Source organism: Microchirus variegatus (genome assembly GCF_963457635.1).
Source record: "Microchirus variegatus genome assembly, chromosome: 13".
Classification (NCBI taxonomy): domain Eukaryota; kingdom Metazoa; phylum Chordata; class Actinopteri; order Pleuronectiformes; family Soleidae; genus Microchirus; species Microchirus variegatus.
The window spans coordinates 14,820,024-14,842,002 of record NC_139814.1 but is presented as its reverse complement, the minus strand read 5'-3'; the positions used below and the strand labels follow the sequence as shown (position 1 = coordinate 14,842,002).

General features: G+C 41.0%; 1 protein-coding gene across 1 annotated transcript; it reads right to left on the bottom strand.

The window, feature by feature from the left end:
- Positions 1-6,416: 6,416 nt before the first annotated feature.
- Positions 6,417-20,124, bottom strand: poc1bl (POC1 centriolar protein homolog B (Chlamydomonas), like; the record flags this gene model as incomplete). Its single annotated transcript, XM_083900213.1, has 10 exons — positions 6,417-6,548; positions 7,482-7,634; positions 9,013-9,123; positions 10,644-10,775; positions 11,635-11,811; positions 12,927-13,044; positions 13,699-13,884; positions 14,378-14,567; positions 16,034-16,203; positions 19,742-20,124. The coding sequence occupies 10 exons, from the start codon at positions 20,122-20,124 to the stop codon at positions 6,417-6,419; spliced, it is 1,752 nt and encodes a 583-aa protein (XP_083756339.1).
- Between the last annotated feature and the right edge of the window lie 1,855 nt (positions 20,125-21,979).

The following is a 21,979-nucleotide window of genomic DNA, read 5'->3' as shown; positions in this document are numbered from 1 at the left end:
CTTGTTGTTGTTTTTACGTCTTCAGCTACAGCATGTACACACAAACACACAAACACAGAAACTAGACTTCAAAGTCAGTTTGTGTGTTTTTTAAATTATAATATTTCCTGTCACGCGCAGCTTCCCGTCACATAGAAGTCGGTGAAGTTTTTTTTTTTTAAATCCACGGTCAAGCTGGACCAGCGAGGATAGTTCTGTTTCCGGTGCATAAATAAAATAAATCTGTGCGGGTCCAAAAAAATAAAATAAAACAAACATTTTTCGGCTTCTCCTTTGTCCTCTGAATTTTTGTTTGCAGTTGGGACACACACACACACACACACACACACACACACACACACACACACACACACACACGTGTCATGTAGTCGAGCTTATTTAGTTGGAGCAAATATCAGATATAATCTGAGCATTGACAGACATAAGCATGTTTGTCCGCTGTAGTGTGATATGTCAGTACGGGCACCGCCTCCAGTAGATGGCGTCCGCGGCGACTGACCTAGGCCTATGTGGTTTCTGGCTGCGAGAGTGTGCAAATACATGTTGAAGCGTGTGAACGGCGAAGTTCCCATACAATACATCAACAACATCAATATTTAAAGGTGCATGTATGTAATAAATCTAAAGCAACTGGCAACATAAAATCCTCCTAATATGTCACAGAGACTCAGGAATAATGTTCATATAACAAACTGAACTCACCAACAACAACAGTGCAGCCAAAATATTTGCATTTAAAAAAAAATATCTTGCAGACTGCAAATCATGTTTTGCCATGTGGCGCCACCTACCGCCGTCTACCAATCATTGCAGTCAGTAGAGTCTCATCTGCCGAGCAACCACGGGTTGCCAGTTATGTCAGAAAACGAAACCTAAAAGACCTCGGTATTTTGAAATTGAATGTAGTGACCGTGTTTGGCCCCATTCTTACATATGGCAACTTTAACCCTAACCCAGGACCGCCATCAGCGAGAGATTAAAGTGAGTTACCCCCATCCATTTGTACTGAAGTTACCCATTAGTATGCGTTGGCTGGGAATCGAACCCAGGTCAACTGCTTGGAAGGCAGCTATGCTCACCACTATACCACCAACGCCTTGTGTGTGACTCAGATCACTTCTGTCTTCATACAGATTGGGTGCTTTACTCAGGGTTAAAAGCCCAATACCTTCCCTAAAGGGATGCGTTGGCTGGGAATCGAACCCAGGTCAACTGCTTGGAAGGCAGCTATGCTCACCACTATACCACCAACGCCTTGTGTGTGACTCAGATCACTTCTGTCTTCATACAGATTGGGTGCTTTACTCAGGGTTAAAAGCCCAATACCTTCCCTAAAGGGATGCGTTGGCTGGGAATCGAACCCAGTTCAACTGCTTGGAAGGCAGCTATGCTCACCACTATACCACCAACGCCTTTCCTTGCTTCTTTTATAAACTCTAAAAATATTTCTTTCATGGTAACTAACCGCACACGTGGCACTGTGTTGTTACTCTCTTCCTTTGAACTTATTGGCACATACATTGTACCTAAATTTGAAAAAAAAAAAATCAATAAACACTGCATGCATACTGCACTTATTTAGTCACTTATCTGTACCCAGGATTGCGTGCCTTGCTCAGGGATTCCTCCCCAGGGATTCCTCCCCTGGTTGCAAGCCCAAAACCTTTCCTCTTGAGCTCAAGCTGCCCAAAATAATGCGTTGGCTGGGAATCGAACCCAGGTCAACTGCTTGGAAGGCAGCTATGCTCACCACTATACCACCAACGCCTTGTGTGTAATTCAGATCACTTCTGTGTAGATGTACACACGCATTTTTCCAAACCTTTAAGATTACTGAACACAAACAAGCTGGGTGCAGGAGCATCGGGAAGTACTTATCTGTGCCCAGGATTGGATGCTTTGTTAAAAGCCCAATACCTTTACCAAAGGAATGCGTTGGCTGGGAATCGAACCCAGGTCAACTGCTTGGAAGGCAGCTATGCTCACCACTATACCACCAACGCCTCGATTGCATGTATTTTTTATAGACTCTTGAAGTCTGTTTAGTTCTGTGTAGGTTTGACATATTTTCAAAAACATTTAAGATGTGTGTTTCATAAAAACATTACTTCCACGGCAACCAAACCCTTGGCAGGCCGTTGTTAATCTCTTCCTTTGACACATACATTGTTCCGAAACAAACAAAAAAAAATCAAAATGTATTTCTGGACTGCGACCTATGGGAACATCGTCTTTGCACAACATCAAGTGCCTGAATATAAAGCTGCAGATTATCCAAGGTCAATGTCATGGGATTTATTAATCCCTGAAGGACAGCCACTCCATCGTCTGGGTCAGCATCAACACTCTGATCACTGAACAGATGTTTTATTGGCTGAAAGACAGTAAGGCTACCAATATCAAATCATGCTACTCCAAAGTTAGGTTATCTTCTTTTTGTTTGACACAAATCCTTTTCACATTATTGTATATGAATAATACTAACACTGAGAATATGGTGCGCCAACTTTGCTTGGATTTAAATATGCAACAAACTGCGTCCTGTCCGTGGTATTAAAAAACCTTACATTTTACGCCTTTATTTTGAAGGCCGTTAGAGCAGACAAATAACCCTAACAACATCCTTAAAGGTGCATTATGTAATAAATCTCAATCAACTGGCCATAAAATCCTCTTAATATGTCACAGAGACTCAGGAATAATGTTCATATAACAAATTGAACACCAACAACAACAGTACAGACAAAATATTTGCATTAAAAAAAATATTTTGCAGACTGCAAATCATGTTTATGTTTTAAAATCATGTTTTGGCATGTGGCGCCACCTACCGCCATCTACCAAACATTGCAGTCAGTAGCGTCTCAGCTGCCGAGCAACCACGGGTTACCAGTTATGTCAAAAAACAAAAGCTAAAAGACCTCAGTATTTTGAATTTGAGTGGAGTAACTGTTTTTGGCCACATTCTTACATATGGCACCTTTAATGCATACTACAATTTATAATAAAATAATAGGCATAAGAATATACATGCACAAACACTAATTTAGAACAACTCAGATACATATTTCTGTTCACTTATTCAGAAATTAATAGGAATGTTATACAGGAATTAGAGATTATTTTCAGGGCAAAATAACAAAAACAAACCCAGGACCCAATCTTAGATCGTTTACCTCTGTGATCTTACTTCACATGAGGCCTGTTGTCACTCACATGAAACCGATATCAAAACTCTTGACACCTAAGATGAAACTGGACGCAAAATGTATGTTTAAGCAAATTAAAATGCTAAATAATTAAGGCGGCCCATTCAAGGCAAGAAGGTAATTTGAGTGTCGCGGTGTTTGATCGAGTCGACATATTGTGAAAACCACAAAGAGACACGGGAAGACAACAAGTCCGCGGGTGTGTTGTAATATGCCACGGCTGAATGGGCACGTCGTGTCCGTCAGAGAAACAATGTTAACGTTAATGCATGAGGGCCTTTTCATTTAGGACTGGCTCATGGACAGCAGTTTCCATGCAACAGATATTTGGTGCAAATGTGTTGATGGGGAGATAAAACACAATGGAGTTCAGGGCTGTAATTATCTTTTCTGTAGTCACTTCAATGCAGCCTTTTTTATTAAAAAAATGAACTTTCCGTGGCCCGGCATGTGTCAGGGATCGGTCCAGACCGTCTCGCCTCATGTCACTTTGCATGGCCTTTGTTATTTACCACCCGTGATGGTAAAGCCTGAAACGGCACAAACCAAAGGATAACATGACTGAAAGTATCTCCATCCATCTTCATCCACTTTATCCTCCTCATGGGGGTCGCAGGGGTCGCTGGTGCCAATCCCAACTGACATAGGACCAATGGGCTGAATTAATCCTGCTCAATATTATTTTTTATCTCTCAAAAAAGCAGTAAATTGTATAGTTTGGGTGTAAATTGGGCAGCATACAAACACACAATAAACAAAATGAAGGAAAATGCATTTTTGATTCAATTATGACTCACTGACTCTATTAAAAATATCAAATGACTATTATATATAATGAATACTATACCATGGTAGTAATTCATTTCTAATTAACCTCACATTGGCCAGTCAGGGAGGGCAAAAGCGCCGACCAAAATTAGCTCAATCCTCAAATCTGCATGTTTTTTTGACTGTTGGGGGAACCTGGAGAGAACCCACGCACACACACTGAGAGAACATGCAAACTCCATGCAGAAAGGCACTTGTTCCAACCGGGTCACAAATCCAGGTTTTCCTGCTGCAAAAGCAAGAGTGCTGATCACTACACCAACTCACGTAATGCATCTTCATTGACATGTAAACAGGAACGATGCAAACACAGCGCTAAAGGACAGAGGGTGTCACACAGCAAGGCCACTGCAGTTAGATTACATGGTTGGTATCTATCTATCTATCTATCTATCTATCTATCTATCTATCTATCGATCGATCTATCTATCTATCTATCTATCTATCTATCTATCTATCTATCTATCGATCGATCGATCTATCTATCTATCTATCTATCTAGGCAGCGGATTTCATATGCATTTCTTTGTTTGCAGCTGTCACACTAATGGTTAGGCAATGTTACTTCCTGTGTGCAGCCCAGATCAAAAACATGCTATACTGGAAAAACAAGAGTTGAGGGAGAGAGAGGTGAGTGAACTCATTTGAAAATGGTTTGAATGTATAAGGGACATTTGTTTACACTTAAGTCAAATACTCAAGATAAAAAATGTTTTTTATTATTATTTTTTTATGAAAATAAAATGAAATCAAGCAATGCAATTAAGGTAATTAAATGAAATAACATTACAGCATAAATGTTTATCATTCTTTTAAATCACCTACACCTTACTCTTCAGTTATATGCTTACCTGACAGTAGGTGGCGCCAAATAACTGACAAATATTGTCACTTGACTGGAAGTGCGAGTGAGAAATGAAGCTTGTGGCACAATTAAAGTTAGAAAATGTCTATTTCCAATATTGGAAATGATGCCGTGTGTGAAGAAATGACTTCAGGCATATGACAAATGGACATTTGTGGTTAAGTTTTTAATTCTTTTAACCATCCTTACAGCTTTAACCTCATTTAAATCATCCACCCAATGTCAATCACCCTGTTCTTCATGTCAAGTAATCATCATTTTTGCATTATCAGTAGTTTTCGACCCATCTGGTCCCTTATTCCAAACATCATTTATAAAAAGGTAAAACAAACACAAGAACCACCTCCCATGTTTTCACACTGTATCCACTGACATGTCTGAATAACTCTTAACATCCATACTGCATCTCTTTGTCCTCACACCCCAGTACCAACACTGACAAAATCTTCATTATAAATTAAAATAAAAGAAAACAGAGGAGTGTTTCGATGCCATTTCAAGTACAAGGTTTTCACACAGGAGTCTGGCACAGCCAAGATTAAGTTAAACGGAGTGCTCCCACTAAGGCTTTTGTGTGACATAAAATCAAGTGCATTTAGTCAGTGTTTTAGATGTTTTTAAGCATTTTCTCAGGCTCTAAATACATTTGACATCCACTGGCATGTTTCATTTTGGCACAAACACGTTCTTCCGAGTACGACAAACCTGTCAAAGGCACACGCTGACAGACGAGTTTGGAGTGTCTTTTTCATTTGTACACCACAGGGAAGAATAGATAACAAGATTCCTGTCATCGCACTAAACCTCGGGGGGAGGAGGGACTGCTTCAAGTCTAGTTCAGCCAGAATTCTGCCATGAAACTGGCTCCACATGCAAACTATAGAATTGAGTGTCAGTCTAGTGTGACCACAAATCTCTCCCTCGGTCTAACCAGGTTTCCTCTCACATGACGGAGCATGTCACATTCCTGGCATTATGTCTTTGAGCAGCCTATCTTTCCACTGGTTATTTTTTATTTTATTTTTTTATATGTAAGAAACAAACATTTAGTATTAAACAATAAAAATCAATATTAATTGCACAATTAGGTAGCACTGCGGACACATTTATATCCCTTACTAATCGGAAAGGCACTTCTTCGGGGAGCTGGACAGTCGAACCGGTTTTACTGCTGTCGCGTCTTACTGCATTCCATTTTGGTTGCAAAGGCACTTGGACGAAGGCAACACAAATGTTTAAGTCTCAAAAAGGACCCAATAAATCTCACCTGGGAATCCTCCTCCACTGCACCACAGTCTGCACTTGTTTTGTCGTTCACATGGGCACAAAAGTGTCTTTTTTTTTCTTTCTTTTTTTTTTACGATCCAGCATTTGCTTTTCCCATTCGACAGAGTGCAGACTTGGAGAGCTGGAGGACTCGGAGAAGTGGACACAGAGACATCCACTGTAGTAATTGCACTACGGTTAAAGAAGGTCACTTGACGTTTTTCCGGCGAGGGTCACTCTTTCTCCTTCTACCACTCAAACTTCCACTGCTGGTTTTTGTCTCCCGCGGTGCACTGCTTCATCTGCGCGTCCGTGCGTCCCTCGGCTGTGCGGTAGGCAGTCACACACAAGCCTGACTGAGGGTGATAGATGGTCCCATCCTGACAGGGTTTGAGGGGGAAATGTAGGGTTAGAAATGCTTAAAATTGTGTAACCTTGAACGTTATACTTTGGGTCATACTGTAATCCTTTGTCAAACAATTACAGTATTAGGTCATAATAATTTCTTGTGTCATCCGAGAGTAAGAAAACATGTTAAATTGAAACAGTGCATTTACATGCATGTTAAAAGTCTGATTTTAGTCAGACTAAGTCAATAATTTGGTTTTCTTAATGTGAAAACCAAACGCTTTAATTGAAACGCTTTAATCCAACTAAAATCAAGATAGTCTTAGTCTGACTAACATACCTGGATAATGCGATTCATAGTCTGATTACTCCTGCATGTATAGACTTAGTCGGACTGAAGTTGGACATGATTGTGCAAGTTGTCCGCTTGCCTGTCTTAGTCGGACTATGGCCTTGTATTGACTCAGTTGAACTATGCACGTAAACATACTGACTACAGTGATAGAGCCATTTTTTCACAATTTAAAACTTTATTTACTGATTAAAAACTTCTAGATCCACCTTTTGGTGTGTGCAGAATTGGTTCAAACTAGTTACATAACTAACCTATAGTCCCCTTTAACCTTATGAAATTAGCTCTGTTTTGGGATTTCAACTATGAAATAAATTAAATGATGCCATTGTGTACATTTATGTGGAGTTTCAAAGAAAATGGAAAACATTTCAGACATTTGTCTTGTTTTCAGTTTTGTCTTTTCTTTCTTATATTGCTGATTTTACAGAATATCTCATGGATTGTATAGAAGAGGCAGTGACTGTATTGTGTGAAATGGATCTGTGTAAATATGTCTGATTTTTTTTCTCCCCGTCAGCTGCATATTCACACAAATTATCTTGCGTTATTTGTTTAGAATCTTACTATCCCGGGTACAGCGTAGTGGCGCGTAATTGTTAGCATCCCTTACCTCTCTGAATTCCCAGAGGACATTGGGAGACTTGACGTCCCCGTCACGAGGACAGTGCTTCATCCCGATGGAGGTCTGTCCATCGAGCGCTTCGGCACACAGCTCTGTCACCGAGTTGAAACGGATCTCCTTCTGAGATGTGTATTCAAAGTACTGCAGGAGAAGAGAGATCTGATTGTGTGGCTATTTGCTTTGTACACATCTTTGTCACATCTCTGTATTGTATTGTAACATACTGTTAGTCTGTTTAAGAAAGAAACCCAACCCAAAAGTGTTGAACTGTTTTGTCCTTTGCATTGACAAAAAAGCTCTGCAGTGGCTTAAAGGGTCTATTATTTACTTGTTAGTCTTATTGAACAGAGTGTAGACTTATAGAACTGGGAACAGTGGACAAAGACATCCACTGTATAACCAAAGTAAAATGTCACATGCATCAATCAGTTACCTCTGGTTAAAACTTGAGGTTGAGAGAAAGTACATATATCGGTGTGTAAATGTTAGCAAAACTCGGGCCTGTGGAATCCCAGAGGACACTGGGTGGTTTGATGTCCCTATCACAGAGGACAGTGCTTCATCCCAATGGAGGTCTTCAGCACATCTTATTGTATTGTACATGGAAAAGCACTGGTGATTATAAAACTAGCATTCTGTTTTCCCTCCCGTTTACTTTATGTACATCTCCCTCTCTACTTTTATCTCTCTTTGTTCAGGAGGGATTTCAACAAGCACAATGTTGCAGGTTGGCATGAATAACGGAATGTTTTTTTCATTCCCAGTGGCCTACTGGGACAAAACATGCAACAATCCCTAGTTACCCATTAAACAGAGGGTCCGGTAATCAATCTTCATACTTGCCCATCCTTGTCTTTACTTCTCAAACATCTTTCAGGTGCATTGGGGCCCTTGGTGGCTGCCTCTAATAACAGGCTCTCTCGAGGCTCCTGTTTCTGGCTTCAAACGTATTTACCCAGGCTGTGTCATTAATTCTGCCAGTGACGCTCATGTATCTTTTATAAGGAAAGTGCTTTTTTATGTGGGCCAGGGAAAAAGTGAGCAGGGAGGTTTGTGAAGGGCCCTCAGGTTTTCGTTTCAGCAGAGAGCCATTCAAACATCGATTTTCAGTCTAATGTTGTGCTAGTTTACGACTGGAGGGACCCAATGGCGTGCATTGGTGGGGTAATCAGAGACATCAAGCAGGGTGGAGAGATTAACAGAAAGAAAGCTCTGTCTATTATTGCCCAACTCCCAACGTTAAAATACACCCTCAGAGACAAATAATCAGCAGCTTGCTCAACCATCCGTCATTGGAGCTGGCAGGCGTTCATGTGAAAAGTAAAAAACTAAATTGCACTGTGCGATAGTTTTTTGGGGTTTATGTGGATGTCAGATTCTTCTCCCTTCATTACATTCAAGTCAGGCTTGCGCAGATTATTTTTCAGACATGAATCAATGGTGGCAGCTCGCTTAAGGTGTCGGCAGAAATTGCTGATATTTTAAAACACACCTCCCAGACACGAAAACTTTAATGTACCTGGTTGCCTCCCTGGCCATGGCAGCCAAAGAGAGAAAGGTGGGCACCGGTCGGACTGTGGTCTGGAGCGTTGTAGTCCAGACACTCGGAGTGTATTCCTGAGCTCCGCACCTGGCAAGAGGAGAGCAATAAATATCAGTCATGATTAAAATGCTGTATTGATTGCTGTAAGACGTGGTTGGTTTTATCCTCAGACTGTGAGACCATCCACAGAACAGCACCCCTGAAGCTACTGGATTAACTCCTTTGATTAAATGACAGAAAGCCTTTTGAAATATCATCTCAAAACAAAAACATTTTCTGCTGGTTTGCTTATTTTTCTACATCACCACACACACACATTTACTTGTCTTGCTTTTTTCCACCAAACACCAACATTTTAACCTCTACGTGAAACGTGTTATTTTCAAGATGTGCCATTGTGCATCCATGTTCTCACATACACTAAAGTTTATAAAGAATCTTATACAGTTAATAAAAAGTTAAAAATAAGTTTGGGTTCACTTAGAAATGTCCTTATTTTTTTTTTTTTAAGGAAAAGCACTTTTTTCCAATGAATTAAACATTAAATGAATCAGAAATACACTCTGAAAATGTCTGGTTTTTAATGGAATATGTACATAGGTGTATAGAGGCCCATTTCCAGCAACCATCTCTCCAGTGTTCCAATGGTACACTGTGTTTGCTAATCGCGTTAGAAGGTTATTGGATGATAAGAAAACCCTTGAAAACCCTTTGTGCAATGATGTTAGCACAGCTGAAAACAGTTTTGCCGGTTTTTTGAAGAAAGGGCACAATTCTTTCTCTTGTCAATGTCTGGTATGTGTGTGTCAATGTATTTTCTGTTCATTTTGCAACTCTTTTGATGAATAAAAGTGTGAGTTTTAATGGTAAACACAACAAAATTGAATAGGTGACCCCAAACTAAATACACTCTTTTCATTGTTAATGCGGTAAACAACTATTCTAGCTGCAAACGGCTGGTTTTTAATGGAATATGTACATAGGTGTATAGAGGCCCATTTCCAGCAACCATCTCTTCAGTGTTCTAATGGTACATTGTGTTTGCTTAACATCACATTAGAAGGTTATTGGATGATTAGAAAACCCTTGAAAACCCTTGTGAAATGATGTTAGCACAGCTGAAAACAGTTTTGCTGGTTCTTTGACGAAAGGGCAAAATTATTACTTTGAATAAAAATAATTTTTTCTAATCTCTTGACTTTATTTTCTATTCATTTCCAACTCTTTTGATGAATAAAAGTGTGACTTTTAATGGAAAACACAACAAAATTCTATAGATGTCCCCAAACTTTTGAACAGTAGTGTATGACACACATCTCAGACAATGAAAGCCTCACAGCTGTCAAAGTGTAACAAGGGGCAGCAAGGCAAGATGGTGGTAAGTCTTAGGAAATCTTGCGGGGATTTAACTTCTTTGTTAAAGACCTTGCGGTGGGTGAAGTACGCCCACCAGACGTCTGGCCTAAAATTGTCTTCAGTTAAGCCCAAATGAGTTTTAAAGCCTTTGTTTGTCTTGGTTCAGACTTCGATCCATCCACAGGATTTTAAACACGTCGTGTTCTTGTCTGGACTCATCATAGATGGAAGAAAGGAAAAAAGCCACTCACAGCCCCGTGCCAGCCTGCCCTGTCCTCTGGTACATGTAATTCCGGATAAATGTTCTTCAAGTACCAGTCAAAACTCTGGCACTTCAGCCTGTCCCTCAGTAGCAGCCGATCTGAGATGTTCCCATAGGTTTCCTGGAAAACAACAAGCAAAACTATTATCATCAGCTTTCATCATGTTCAGTTTAAATCCTCTGAGAAAACCAAATAATGCGCAGCAGTTAATGTAATATTTACATCCTGGATATATGATTGCTAAATCCTGTTTGGACTGATCACACCTAGTGCACAAACTGTACTGTGCTGTAATTATGATAAGTGTGTTTGCTCAGGTGGAGCTCCATCACAAGGAAACCACAAGTCAGCAGCAGTGGTTTTGCACTGTAACAATAAAACAGTAAAACCCACAGTTATAGAAACAAAACTGTGGATCAACACTTTGAGTGTACTTGTGTCAAGACACTAAACCCTTTTCTGCCACTGAAAAATCTGCAGGTGACCTGTACTGTGAAGTAGTAAGATTAAAACTCAAGATTTGAACAAATTATAATTTTTTATATATATATTTTGGGGAACCTCTTAAAATCTCGAAATCCTTGATATTAAAATGCATGATAAACCAGAAAAGCACTCGGAGAGCGCAGACCTCCACCAAGGCAGCTCAGTGCCTACAAAATACACCCTGCCGGCATGCAGCGGGTACGGATCACGCCCAAAAGTCTGTGGCTTTTCAAGTTATGTTGCCAGACAAACGGACAAACAAACTCCAGCGAAAACATATTCCTCCTGGTTGAGGTCAATAAAACACGATAAACATGCACTTGATTGAACATTAATCATGTTTCATTTAATTGAATGAATAAAAAACATATGTAAACAGGCAAGGAGGAGGAGGAGGAGGAGTTTAAAGTCAACTCTAAACCTTACAGTTCAATTTGACAGCCAGCAAAATGTTCAGCAATGTCTAAAAACGTGTTAAAAAGTGTTAACCGACCTTTTTGGCTGGAGGATTCCTGTTGTAGAAGTGGTGTTTATACAAGTCCATCCACACCTCTGCAGCTCGCACGGTGTTCTGGAGGAAGTTGGGCCGCGCGTAAGGGGCCTTTTTAGGGAACACATGGCCCACGTGAGAGCAGGGGTGAATTTCCAGGCTGCCCCCACACTGCCACACCTGAGTGCACACATCGGATATTTTTAACCATCTCCGTACTATCTTTTTTAACATGTTAAAATACACACATTATGACAATTACACAGGCACTGTCAATAATAAACCCCATGTTGTACTGACATGGCATGACAACAACCGTGAGATTTTTATGACTTCAGCCACAATCACTGACTTATCTGCAAATGAGCAAGTAGATAATTTATAAATTGCAAATGCTTAAAGTCCATCCCAGTCTTTGTACACAAACAATGGTATCTTTGGTGACCGATGCTGTTCTATAAATCCGTCCTGTGTGCTGTAGCTTATTCATGATATTGATTAGCACTGTACAAATGTTTTTTTCCCCTTTATCGTGGATTCCTTTTGAATTAGTGAATGAATTTTGAGCTCACTTTAGCCTGCTCAGTTTCAGGATGCATGCTGGTTCACTGTCACCCTGACCTGGCTTATATTAACCGAACAGACATCATTAATGTGATAAAAAAAAACGGTTTTCCTACTAAAACATGACAAAATGACTGCTGGGCAAAGGGTCCACTGTGTTCCGAGCACACAGGGCAAACTAATTATTGTGTATACAGTATCAACATCTTAATTCACCAAGTATTTTGGAATATTTTCCCAGTGAGATGCATCTTCACACATGCAGTGCAACACATCTCTAAAGAATCCAATCACAGATGGACAGCTTCAAACACAATCAACATGACCTTCCTTCACAGTGACCTTACATCTGTGCCAATTTGATTGACGCAAACAAGTGAAAATCAACACCCAATGTCCCAACACAAGGTATCCGCCAATATGAGGGAGCAGTTTCAGATGCCAGTGTGATCCGACACTGACACGTGTCTCCGTCACATCAGTTAACCAGTGACTGATCGCTGTTCAGTGGATGAATCAAACATGCCTAAACATAAACAAAAGGCTCATTTCGGGAATGGGATGTCAACATTTCACTGATCTTTCTGTGTACTTTTTTTTTGGTCACAGTGGAAAAACACAAGCTCAGTCAACAGCGATAATGGGAAGTCTTTGGCGAGATTAGTCACAGGTTGCAAACTGATACATGTCTAAGTGATTTGCGCTTTCCATCGCAGGAAACCTGAACTTACCCTGAAGGAGAGCTCCAGGTTTTCTCCTCCCCACACCTCCATGCCCATGTCATACGTGCCGAGGTACTCAAAGTAAGCCTTGCTCACAGCAAACAATCCACCTGCCATTGTAGGGGATCTAGAATAGAAAAATAAAAGGAAAACAATCTTTAAAGGAGACATATTATACCCTATTTCTACAAGTTAACCTAGTTCCCTGGTGTCCTAATGAACATGTCTGTGACATGCTTTCGTCTGTTTTGAGTACCTGTCTCTTTAAATGCAAATGAGACACAGGACATCAGCGTCACTGAGGCTCCGGCAGCTAACAGCAGCTAGCATTTGGAAAAGCCATAATTTGCCGACTCTAGCCGGCACATTGTCGTCATATATAAAATCCTCTGAGGCTGGAAGTTTGTGTAGAACTCTGTGCTGCACTGTGCAGCCAAGAATAGAACACTTCGCAAACTTACGCTCTTCCGGATACTATTGCCCTAGCCTGCACTCTCATGTTTTTTTAGGGACAAAGCGGAGCTCCGTGAGACAACAATTCAAGGAATGTCTCATTGTGACGTAGCAATGAGTGCGAACGTCAACATCCCGTGTTTTATCTGATGCGGACCACAAAAACTTGACTGAGTCATCTTTTTGTTACACTTTGCCTACTCATAGGGCCTCCAGAGTCCCGAATATAAGTATTAAAATTATTAAAAAGTTGATTTTGCATAGCATGTCCACTTTAAAAAAAGTGCTTTTCAATGCGAGTACATCTTGCAAAGTGTCCAAACATCACCTGATGGGGTCAATGCGAGACTTGCGTCTCTTGCGTTCCACCTCAGGGACCGAGTGCCACTGAAAGGTGAGTCTCCAGTCGAATCCTCCAATCATTGGCTCGTCCGTCTGCATGTAAAACTCAAACGTTTTCCAGTCAATGGTGTCGATCACAGGGCAAACGATGGTGCTGGCATTCTCACCGATCCTTAAAATCCAAAGCGGAATGTAAAGAAAGAGGAGACGATACAACAAAACACATGATTTAGTGTTCTTGTTTTACTGGTGTTTACATAACGTTTGGTGATTTATGTTGAGGTTATTATTCTGTCACTGTTTAATCTTTGATCACCGCTGGGCCTCAGCCCTCAGGTTAATTAGAAGGCAATTACAACACAGATTGCTTAAAAAAATAAGGAAAATTCATAATAATATTGTAGAATATTGAATATATCGCATATCAAAAGTCTCACACACAAGTCTGTCACTATGAAAATGTTAAAAAAACAAAAACCAAGACAAATCACTCCAGTAAAAATGCTGAACAACTGGATGTTTGAGCAGTAATATGCCCTGAAACGTTTCAAAAACGTTGTATTCTCATTCATACTCCGACCAGTTTGCGCGCCTTCTCGTTTTACTTGAGCTGTGCGGCTGTTGCTTCGTTTTTTAATTCCTCCTCCTCCAAGAATTCAACTCACCTTTCCAGCAGAGGCTCAATCCAGCCTGGGACGCACTCGCAGTGGCAATCGAGAAACGTCAGTACGTCGCCCGTAGCAAAGGTGGCGCCGATGAGACGAGCGCGGACCAGACCCTCTCTTTTGTTTGTCCTGATGAGCCGCACGCGTTGCAGGTTGCTGATGTACTCGGCCAGCTGGGATTTCAGATATACTATAACACAAACACACACACAACCATTATATTAGTATAAGTCTTTGCTGATGAAGGATGTTCATTTCTGAACATTTCTAACTGTCTGAACCCCATTATCACCGTTAACCTTTAGAGGCTAAATGATTTAAAACTGAGAACGCTCGAGTACATCCTGCTCAACCAGCTCGGAAACATGAGAGAGTTATGTTGTCAGTCCCGTCCGTCCCAGTCTTGTCTGCAGTAACCATTCTGGTTCTGGAGTGGCGTCTCTGGCATTCCATTTGGTCAGGGTGGTGAGAGGAGAGGAAATGATGTCATGGCAGCACAGTCAGGGCTCACTGAAGTCATCGTTCTTATGGAGTAATGTCTCCCAATGCACACAGACGAGACAAACTGGGACTGATTACTAGTTCCATTAGAACATACAGACGTCAAACTTCTGCTGTATCGGGAGTCTGAGAGGAAACAGCATTGCTCCAGACTCCCGAGTTGAGTGAACCTTTTTTTCCACCCCACATATTTTGCTTTCAAGGTCAAGAATAAATGTCCTTACTAAACCTCAAATGTGCATTATAGATGAGCTGCCACGCACGTGTGCAGAAACATTTAAGACCATATCATTTATATCCTTAAAACTCTTTAGTTCATCTTTAAAAGAATGTGTCCTGACTCGTTCCTCTGTTGGTTCATCGAAGACAACTACCTAATTATTATTACTCCATAAATAGGATCTGTCAACGTGACACGAGAGACTGAATTTGATCCTGAGATTTTTATTTTTGTTTGTTTTGATTTCACAAAAAACAAACCTCCCATGTTAGCTGAAAGAGTTGGGCAATGTTTTGAAGAGGGGATTGTAAGTCTGTTGTGTTTCCTCACTCTCTTACTGTATGTGCTGGGCCTTTTTAAATCTAAACCGTAACACTTTAGATTAGGGAACACATATTCACCATTAACTAGGTGCTTACTAACATACTAGCCCTTTAGTAGTAATCATTAAGCACATATTAACACCTTATTCTACCTCTATTACGACATGAATTAAGATTTTTCCTACCTAAGGTGTTAATACGTGCTTAATATTTACTAATAAAGGGCTGGTATACTACTTATATGCATGTTAGTAAGCACATAGTGAATGGTGAATGTTCCCTAATCTAAAGTGTTACCATCCAAACTTAAAACATATTTATTCAGAATTTCTTTTTAATACCCAGTAGTGTGTTGTGTTTTTGATTGGTTTATGCTTCATGAATCTGTTTTAATACAATGTGTTTTTAAGGCTGTCATGCTTTTATTTTGTAAAGCACCCGTGGATCGTTGTAAAGGGCTATATAAATAAAGCACATTATATTACATGTGCATATATGGTTGGTGGTCTAAACATTGCTGCAAATTAATAACATGGGGGCTTTAGATCAGGCCCTCAATGGTTAAAAAAAGAAGAAGAAGGAAATAACACATTTATTTATTGAGTGTCAGACCTCGGTCACTGTAGTCATCGATGAGAATGATATCTTTCAACAGGACTGCAGGCGTGGTCTCCAGCACACTGTGGATAGTCCTCAGCAGGGTGGACCAGGCTTCGTTGTAGAAGGCTATGACCACAGAGGTGGTCGGCAAACGCCGGTAGTCAAACTTCCTGGTTCGGCATCTGAAATGGGTTTTTGTGGGGTGCAGATTTATTAACAAAAAGGAACAAAACAAAACAGTGGCCCACTAAAAGGACTCGACAACAATATTCACTGCATATACTGTAAGTCAGAGCAACCTAAGACACTAACTACTGAAGCCAGAGGAGGTGTCTGGTCTCGATCCAGATGGCAGTCATTAAAACAATAAAGAGCTGCAAAAAAAAATACGGATTGGGTGTAGGGAGGGTATCACACCAATGAGCAACATACCACTGCACTGCTCTGGGAGAGACCACAGAAACTTGGGCAAACAGACATAAAGGGAAGAACAGATGGGACCGGGGAAAAGAAATGAAAAACTAGTAATTTGATAGACTGAGTACAAACGGAGGTATGAAGCAACAGCAAGTGAGCTGTATCTTTGTAAATGAGTGTGTTCAACACAAAGTGTAACCACTGACACAAGCTGAATGACTTTAGGCCAATTTTAGAGCCAGAGGCTTAAACCAACAACTATGACACAGTTGGAATTCTGCTTGGATTAGAACAAATATTTAACGCGCCAGTCGCAACCAATCAAATAAGCTGTTTTCCGTTCCTTCGAAGATGAAATGTGACATTTCTGCATTAAAATATCGAAAATAACATGACTATTATTTGGTGGAAATTGTTCTGACACTCTATATACCCATGGAAATCTTGTAAGTCTTTCTGTTCGAAGTAATGGACCGTTTCTTGTTGGTCCCCTTTGATCAATGCCATCTGCTTTACCATCTCTGTTGCAACTTCCTGGGGAAACCAATGAACCGTTATTTTAATTTTTTTTTCAAGTTAGGCAGTGTTTATTTTTTATTTTTTTTTATTTTATACTACTAGTGCAGTGCCCGTAGGAAGTATGTATTCCTATAGTGGGAGGTGAAGAAGATTTTTCACTTATGGTAAATCATGATAAGGAACGTAAAGGCTAACACAATACAAACACTGCGCAACCTCATTAGGCACAACACAAATGTTTTAATTTTCGATTAGCATTAGCATAGCTAGATGTTGTGACACAGTGCCTAATGAGGTTGCACAGTGTTTGTATTGTGTTTGCCCTACGCTAATGCTAATCGTAGCCTCGCTAGCTTACCTTTGGAAACAGTTTTGCCAAGTTAGCCGCAAAGTAGAAGCATGCTAATGCAAAATGAATGGACACTTCGTCGTTTCAGTACAGAACACCATGTTCTGCAGTGAACCTTGTGAAAATGTCTCAGTCACCGTGAGGACAGCCTCTTCAGTACCACCTCCCCGCTCCAGACAGCGCAGCTGCTGCTGATGAGCCGCTGCCTGCCTGGTGTAGTGTGATAAATCAGTGAAAATTAAAATTCCTCCAAAAAATCTGAAAACTAAGGATGCACACCATAAGGCCATGCTCAATCCATATCCAAAGTCTTAGGGCGATCTGACCAACAGTCAGCGAGATATGCCTGTCACAGACACACAGACAGACAGACGCAACTTGTTTTATAGATAGATAGATTGAATTGCAACTATTTAAATTGCCACCAAAGCCCTCCCTGTTTGAAACACACACAGGAAGTTCAACCATAATGAGACAACAAAGCGATTCCCACGATCCCACACCGCTTACTGACATCACCAACCAACGTCTTTCGAAACGACCTACTGTACATTTAAAAGCACAAAGCGTGTTCCCTGTGCTGCGTTGCGAAAGACTTTATTCTGCAACAAAAGAGGAAACTAAAAAAAAAAAGTGCATAAACACCACCTAAAATGAATCAGCATGGGCGGACATCACACGACTGCTCACACTGTTGCTACGCAAAAGAGCCAAAACAGAAACCCAACAAGACACAGCGTTCACCATCCATTCACTGTTATCTGTGAGGGGTGTAATCCTAAACGACTGATCGCTCTAGATTGGATGACAGCCACTCATATTGCAGCTGTAAAACAGGCCAAAAAATTACCAGATTTTTTAATTACCAGTGAAATTATTCATAGACTCAGCTACTCACAACCAAATCTACAAACCATGTTTGTGTATGGACCCCCCACATAGCCTGAAATGTAGTCCAGCAGAGGCAAGTCTCCAACATATTTATGTCCTAAATTAGAGAGATTTTCATAAAATCTCGTTGTCGTGTTCATATCGATGCTGATCCTGTCGTTATCTTTTTAAAAAACCATCACTGTCCAATCAAGCTTAAAAAGAGCTTCCAAAAGACACCTATCTCTAAATGTGGTTCCATGAACTGACATACACTACTGTTCAAAAGTTTGGGGTCACCTATTCAATTTTTTTGTGTTTACCATTAAAACTCACACTTTTATTCATCAAAAGAGTTGCAAAATGAACAGAAAATACATTGACATACATACCAGACATTGACAAGAGAAAGAATTTTGCCCTTTCGTCAAAGAACCGGCAAAACTGTTTTCAGCTGTGCTAACATCATTGCACAAGGGTTTTCTAATCATCCAATAGCCTTCTAACGCGATTAGCAAACAGTTGCTGGAGAGATAGTTGCTGGAAATGAGCCTCTATACACCTATACATATTCCATTAAAAACCAGACGTTTTCAGAGTGTATTTCTGATTCATTTAATGTTATATTCATTGAAAAAAAGTGCTTTTCCTTCCTTTTTTTATGAGGGGGTAAATGAGTCTCTGGATAAATCTCTGTATTAACATGCTGTTAATTATTTGTTATTGTTTTGCTGTTGACATAAATGACTCACACAGATCCCCTCACGCTGTGACAGCTTGGACTGTGCAGTGAGTCTGTTTAAAAATCACTGCACCGTGTTTGACTTTTTCCTCAGCCTTTTCTTTGAAAAAAATCAAAGCGTCTTGGACATGCAGTCATTTTCACTTTCACCTCGGCAACTTACTCAAGATTCATTTATCTTGTGGAAGTCGGTTGAAGCCAGCTTCATCCCAGCATGTCTAATACAAGTCATTTATAAGCATTACACTAAGATAAAATCAAGAAAAACCCAGTGCTAAAAGGAATCTATGAATCACTGGTGTGCTCCAGGGCATATAAAACACACCAAAATGAGAGACAGCACATCTGGGTTTCATTAGTATGCCAGGGCAAGATGAAAAACGACTAATAAAAGACACGTTACTCTGCGTTTCATCACAGGCTGTGCTGTGGAGAACCCACTCTGGATGGAATAAATCCATTCAGGCACAGAGCTGCTTACAGCAGCTTTGGTGAGCCCTGCAGCACAGCATCATGAGCCTTCATCTTTGTTTCTCAGTGTCACAGGAAAACTGATTTCCAGTAAAGAGCTCCACTTAATCTCTATTGACTCACTTATCCCTGACACAGCTGCAGCACAGCTATCTGCTCCATGCAGCGTCCAGGGGCCAGAGGTACATTTATGTTTGGACTGGAACCTCAAAGGAAACAGTAGGCGGTAAAAAATAAATAAATAAATACGTTTGATTGAAGTGTGATTTGCTGGAAAACAGAATATACATTTATTCAGCGAGTGACTACTAATGAGTCATTATTTATAGGATCCGTATTTGATTCTACTCACTCAGTCATCCTGTGGTCCTGGATATGTCGATGAAGGGAAATCTTGTCACTGACATAGATATTGAGAGCATAGTTCTCTATGCTTTCCTCCTCCAGCTTCTTCTCCTCGGGGCTGAGGGTGAGGTGCGTCGCCCGACCCCACTCCCCCGGTGCGTTGTCTTCGAACACTGGCTTAACGTACAGAGGCCTCGCCAGCAGCCCTTCAGCCCCTCTCTCCTCTGACAAGACCTTATCTCTCTCCAGAAACTTGAGGTCCTCATCTTCCTCCGGCACCGAGGAAGGGAAGGAGGCGCGCTCCAGTAGAAGGTAGCCCAGCCACACTAACCACAGCAGGAGGCAAGCCTTGGCCAGCACACCCAGTTTTCGAGAGAAACGCCCCCTCATGACGGACAGCCCCAGGGAGGCACCGTGACTGGCTGAGCTTCAGGGTGCCCGGCAGGACACAAGCCTCTGGGGGGGAAAGAGAAAAATTTTCACATATCAGGGATGCTGAAGCGCAGGTGTTAATGAGTTTTAATCAACTAAATCATATTAAAAATGTGACCTTAGGACATAACTCTGATAGACCAGAGCACCACCACATCAGGCCATCTTGATTTATTTTGATTTTACGGCTGTAGAATTGTTCAAACGAGCGAGTTCTTCTGCCGCCTTTTTTCAAGATAACGTAACGAGATAACGAAAACCTGCAGGTGAACCTTGTCTGTGATTGGACGGTCGTTCTGCAAAAGTCCTGAGGTTCTACCGTAATGACAAGAATATGGGCGCAAAGCTTCTATTTCTATCGCTTTCCGGTATCCAGCCATCTGTCTTCTGCCGCTTTATACTCCCATGAGGGTCGCGGTGGGGGGGCTGTGCCAATCGGGGTCACAACCTGGACTAGAGCTGAAACAATTCATCGATTATTAATCAATAATAAGGTAGGGAGCATGTGCAGTGTGTAATCAAAGCTCAGTTGTCACCAAAGCACTTTTGTGTATTTTCCTGTTTTTCATCTGTAACTGATCATCGGAACCCATACATGTTGTCGGTTTACAACCTATTAAGTAGTGTATTAAGTTGCGTGTAGAATAAAACCCCTTAAAGACACTTGAGTTGTCCGCCGTGCTTGTTCTGATCGCCCTTCCCAGAGAGTAGTTTATTGAGTTTATAATCGGCAGATTAATCGATTCGTTTTTGAATTTTCTAGCTATCGCAAACGGGTTAAATCCATCAAAACTGTGCTACTACTGCACACTTTCATTATGTCATGTGACATCATGGAACCTTTTGTACAAAATGTCTGCACAGGCCCTCAGTCATCAAGGTCATCGTCATCTTCAGGAAACAGCTGGCGGTAACTGGACATGCTTGAGTGGAGGCATTTTTACCTCTCATCCAGTTCTTGTAAACAAAAGCTCACACTGGGTGTTTACACACAAAATAAACGTTTTAGCTTTTTCCCCCCCCATTTTGTTATAACAAATTTACATATTCATCAATGTTGTGCTGCAGCATTTTATGTCGCAAAACACAGTTGCACTGCAACCATGACATCAAAGCCCACTCGTATTTAAAATAACCTCAATGAGACGGGGCCTCAGCAAGCCCTTTGTTCAGGTTGAGATTAAAAGTCAGGTCTTATGTAAAAGCTTCCTCATTTTAGGACTTCCATTGTCTGAGACTGCCCAGAGACCTGGGGTGGAACAAACACACAGATCCCCTTTTTTCTGGACTTTAAAATAGGATTTGCAGAAACACAAAGATATATATATAAGGATATTCATGTCTGTCAGATCGAGATAGCGTGAGAAATTTGAAAGACGGCTGCAGTAATCAAGAGCTGTATTGACACTGGGCTGAATGTAATCACATTACATTAATATTAAAGCAGCAGAGTGTTGTTTACAGGACTACCAGCCAGTGCTAGACAAACACACCAACACGCACACACTCCTTGCTCTGATCCCCATCAGAGCCCAGTCATGGTTATTTCCTTATTTTGGGGCTTGATTCTGGTAACAATTTGATTTTGCCACTGGGGAAAACACTGTAAAACCAAAGAAAAACTGCATCAGGGTGCTGCGATACAAAGTCAGGGGGTAACTCAATTTCTCCCGAGTCCTTGAAAGCAACAGCAGCAGCAGGAGCAGCAGTTCAGCCCTTTCACTCTCGTCTGGGCCTGGGCCAGAAGACCGGGGAGTCCTGAGGTTACAAAATGGAGACGCCTGGAGACAAAACCCCCCATTTACTGGTTGTC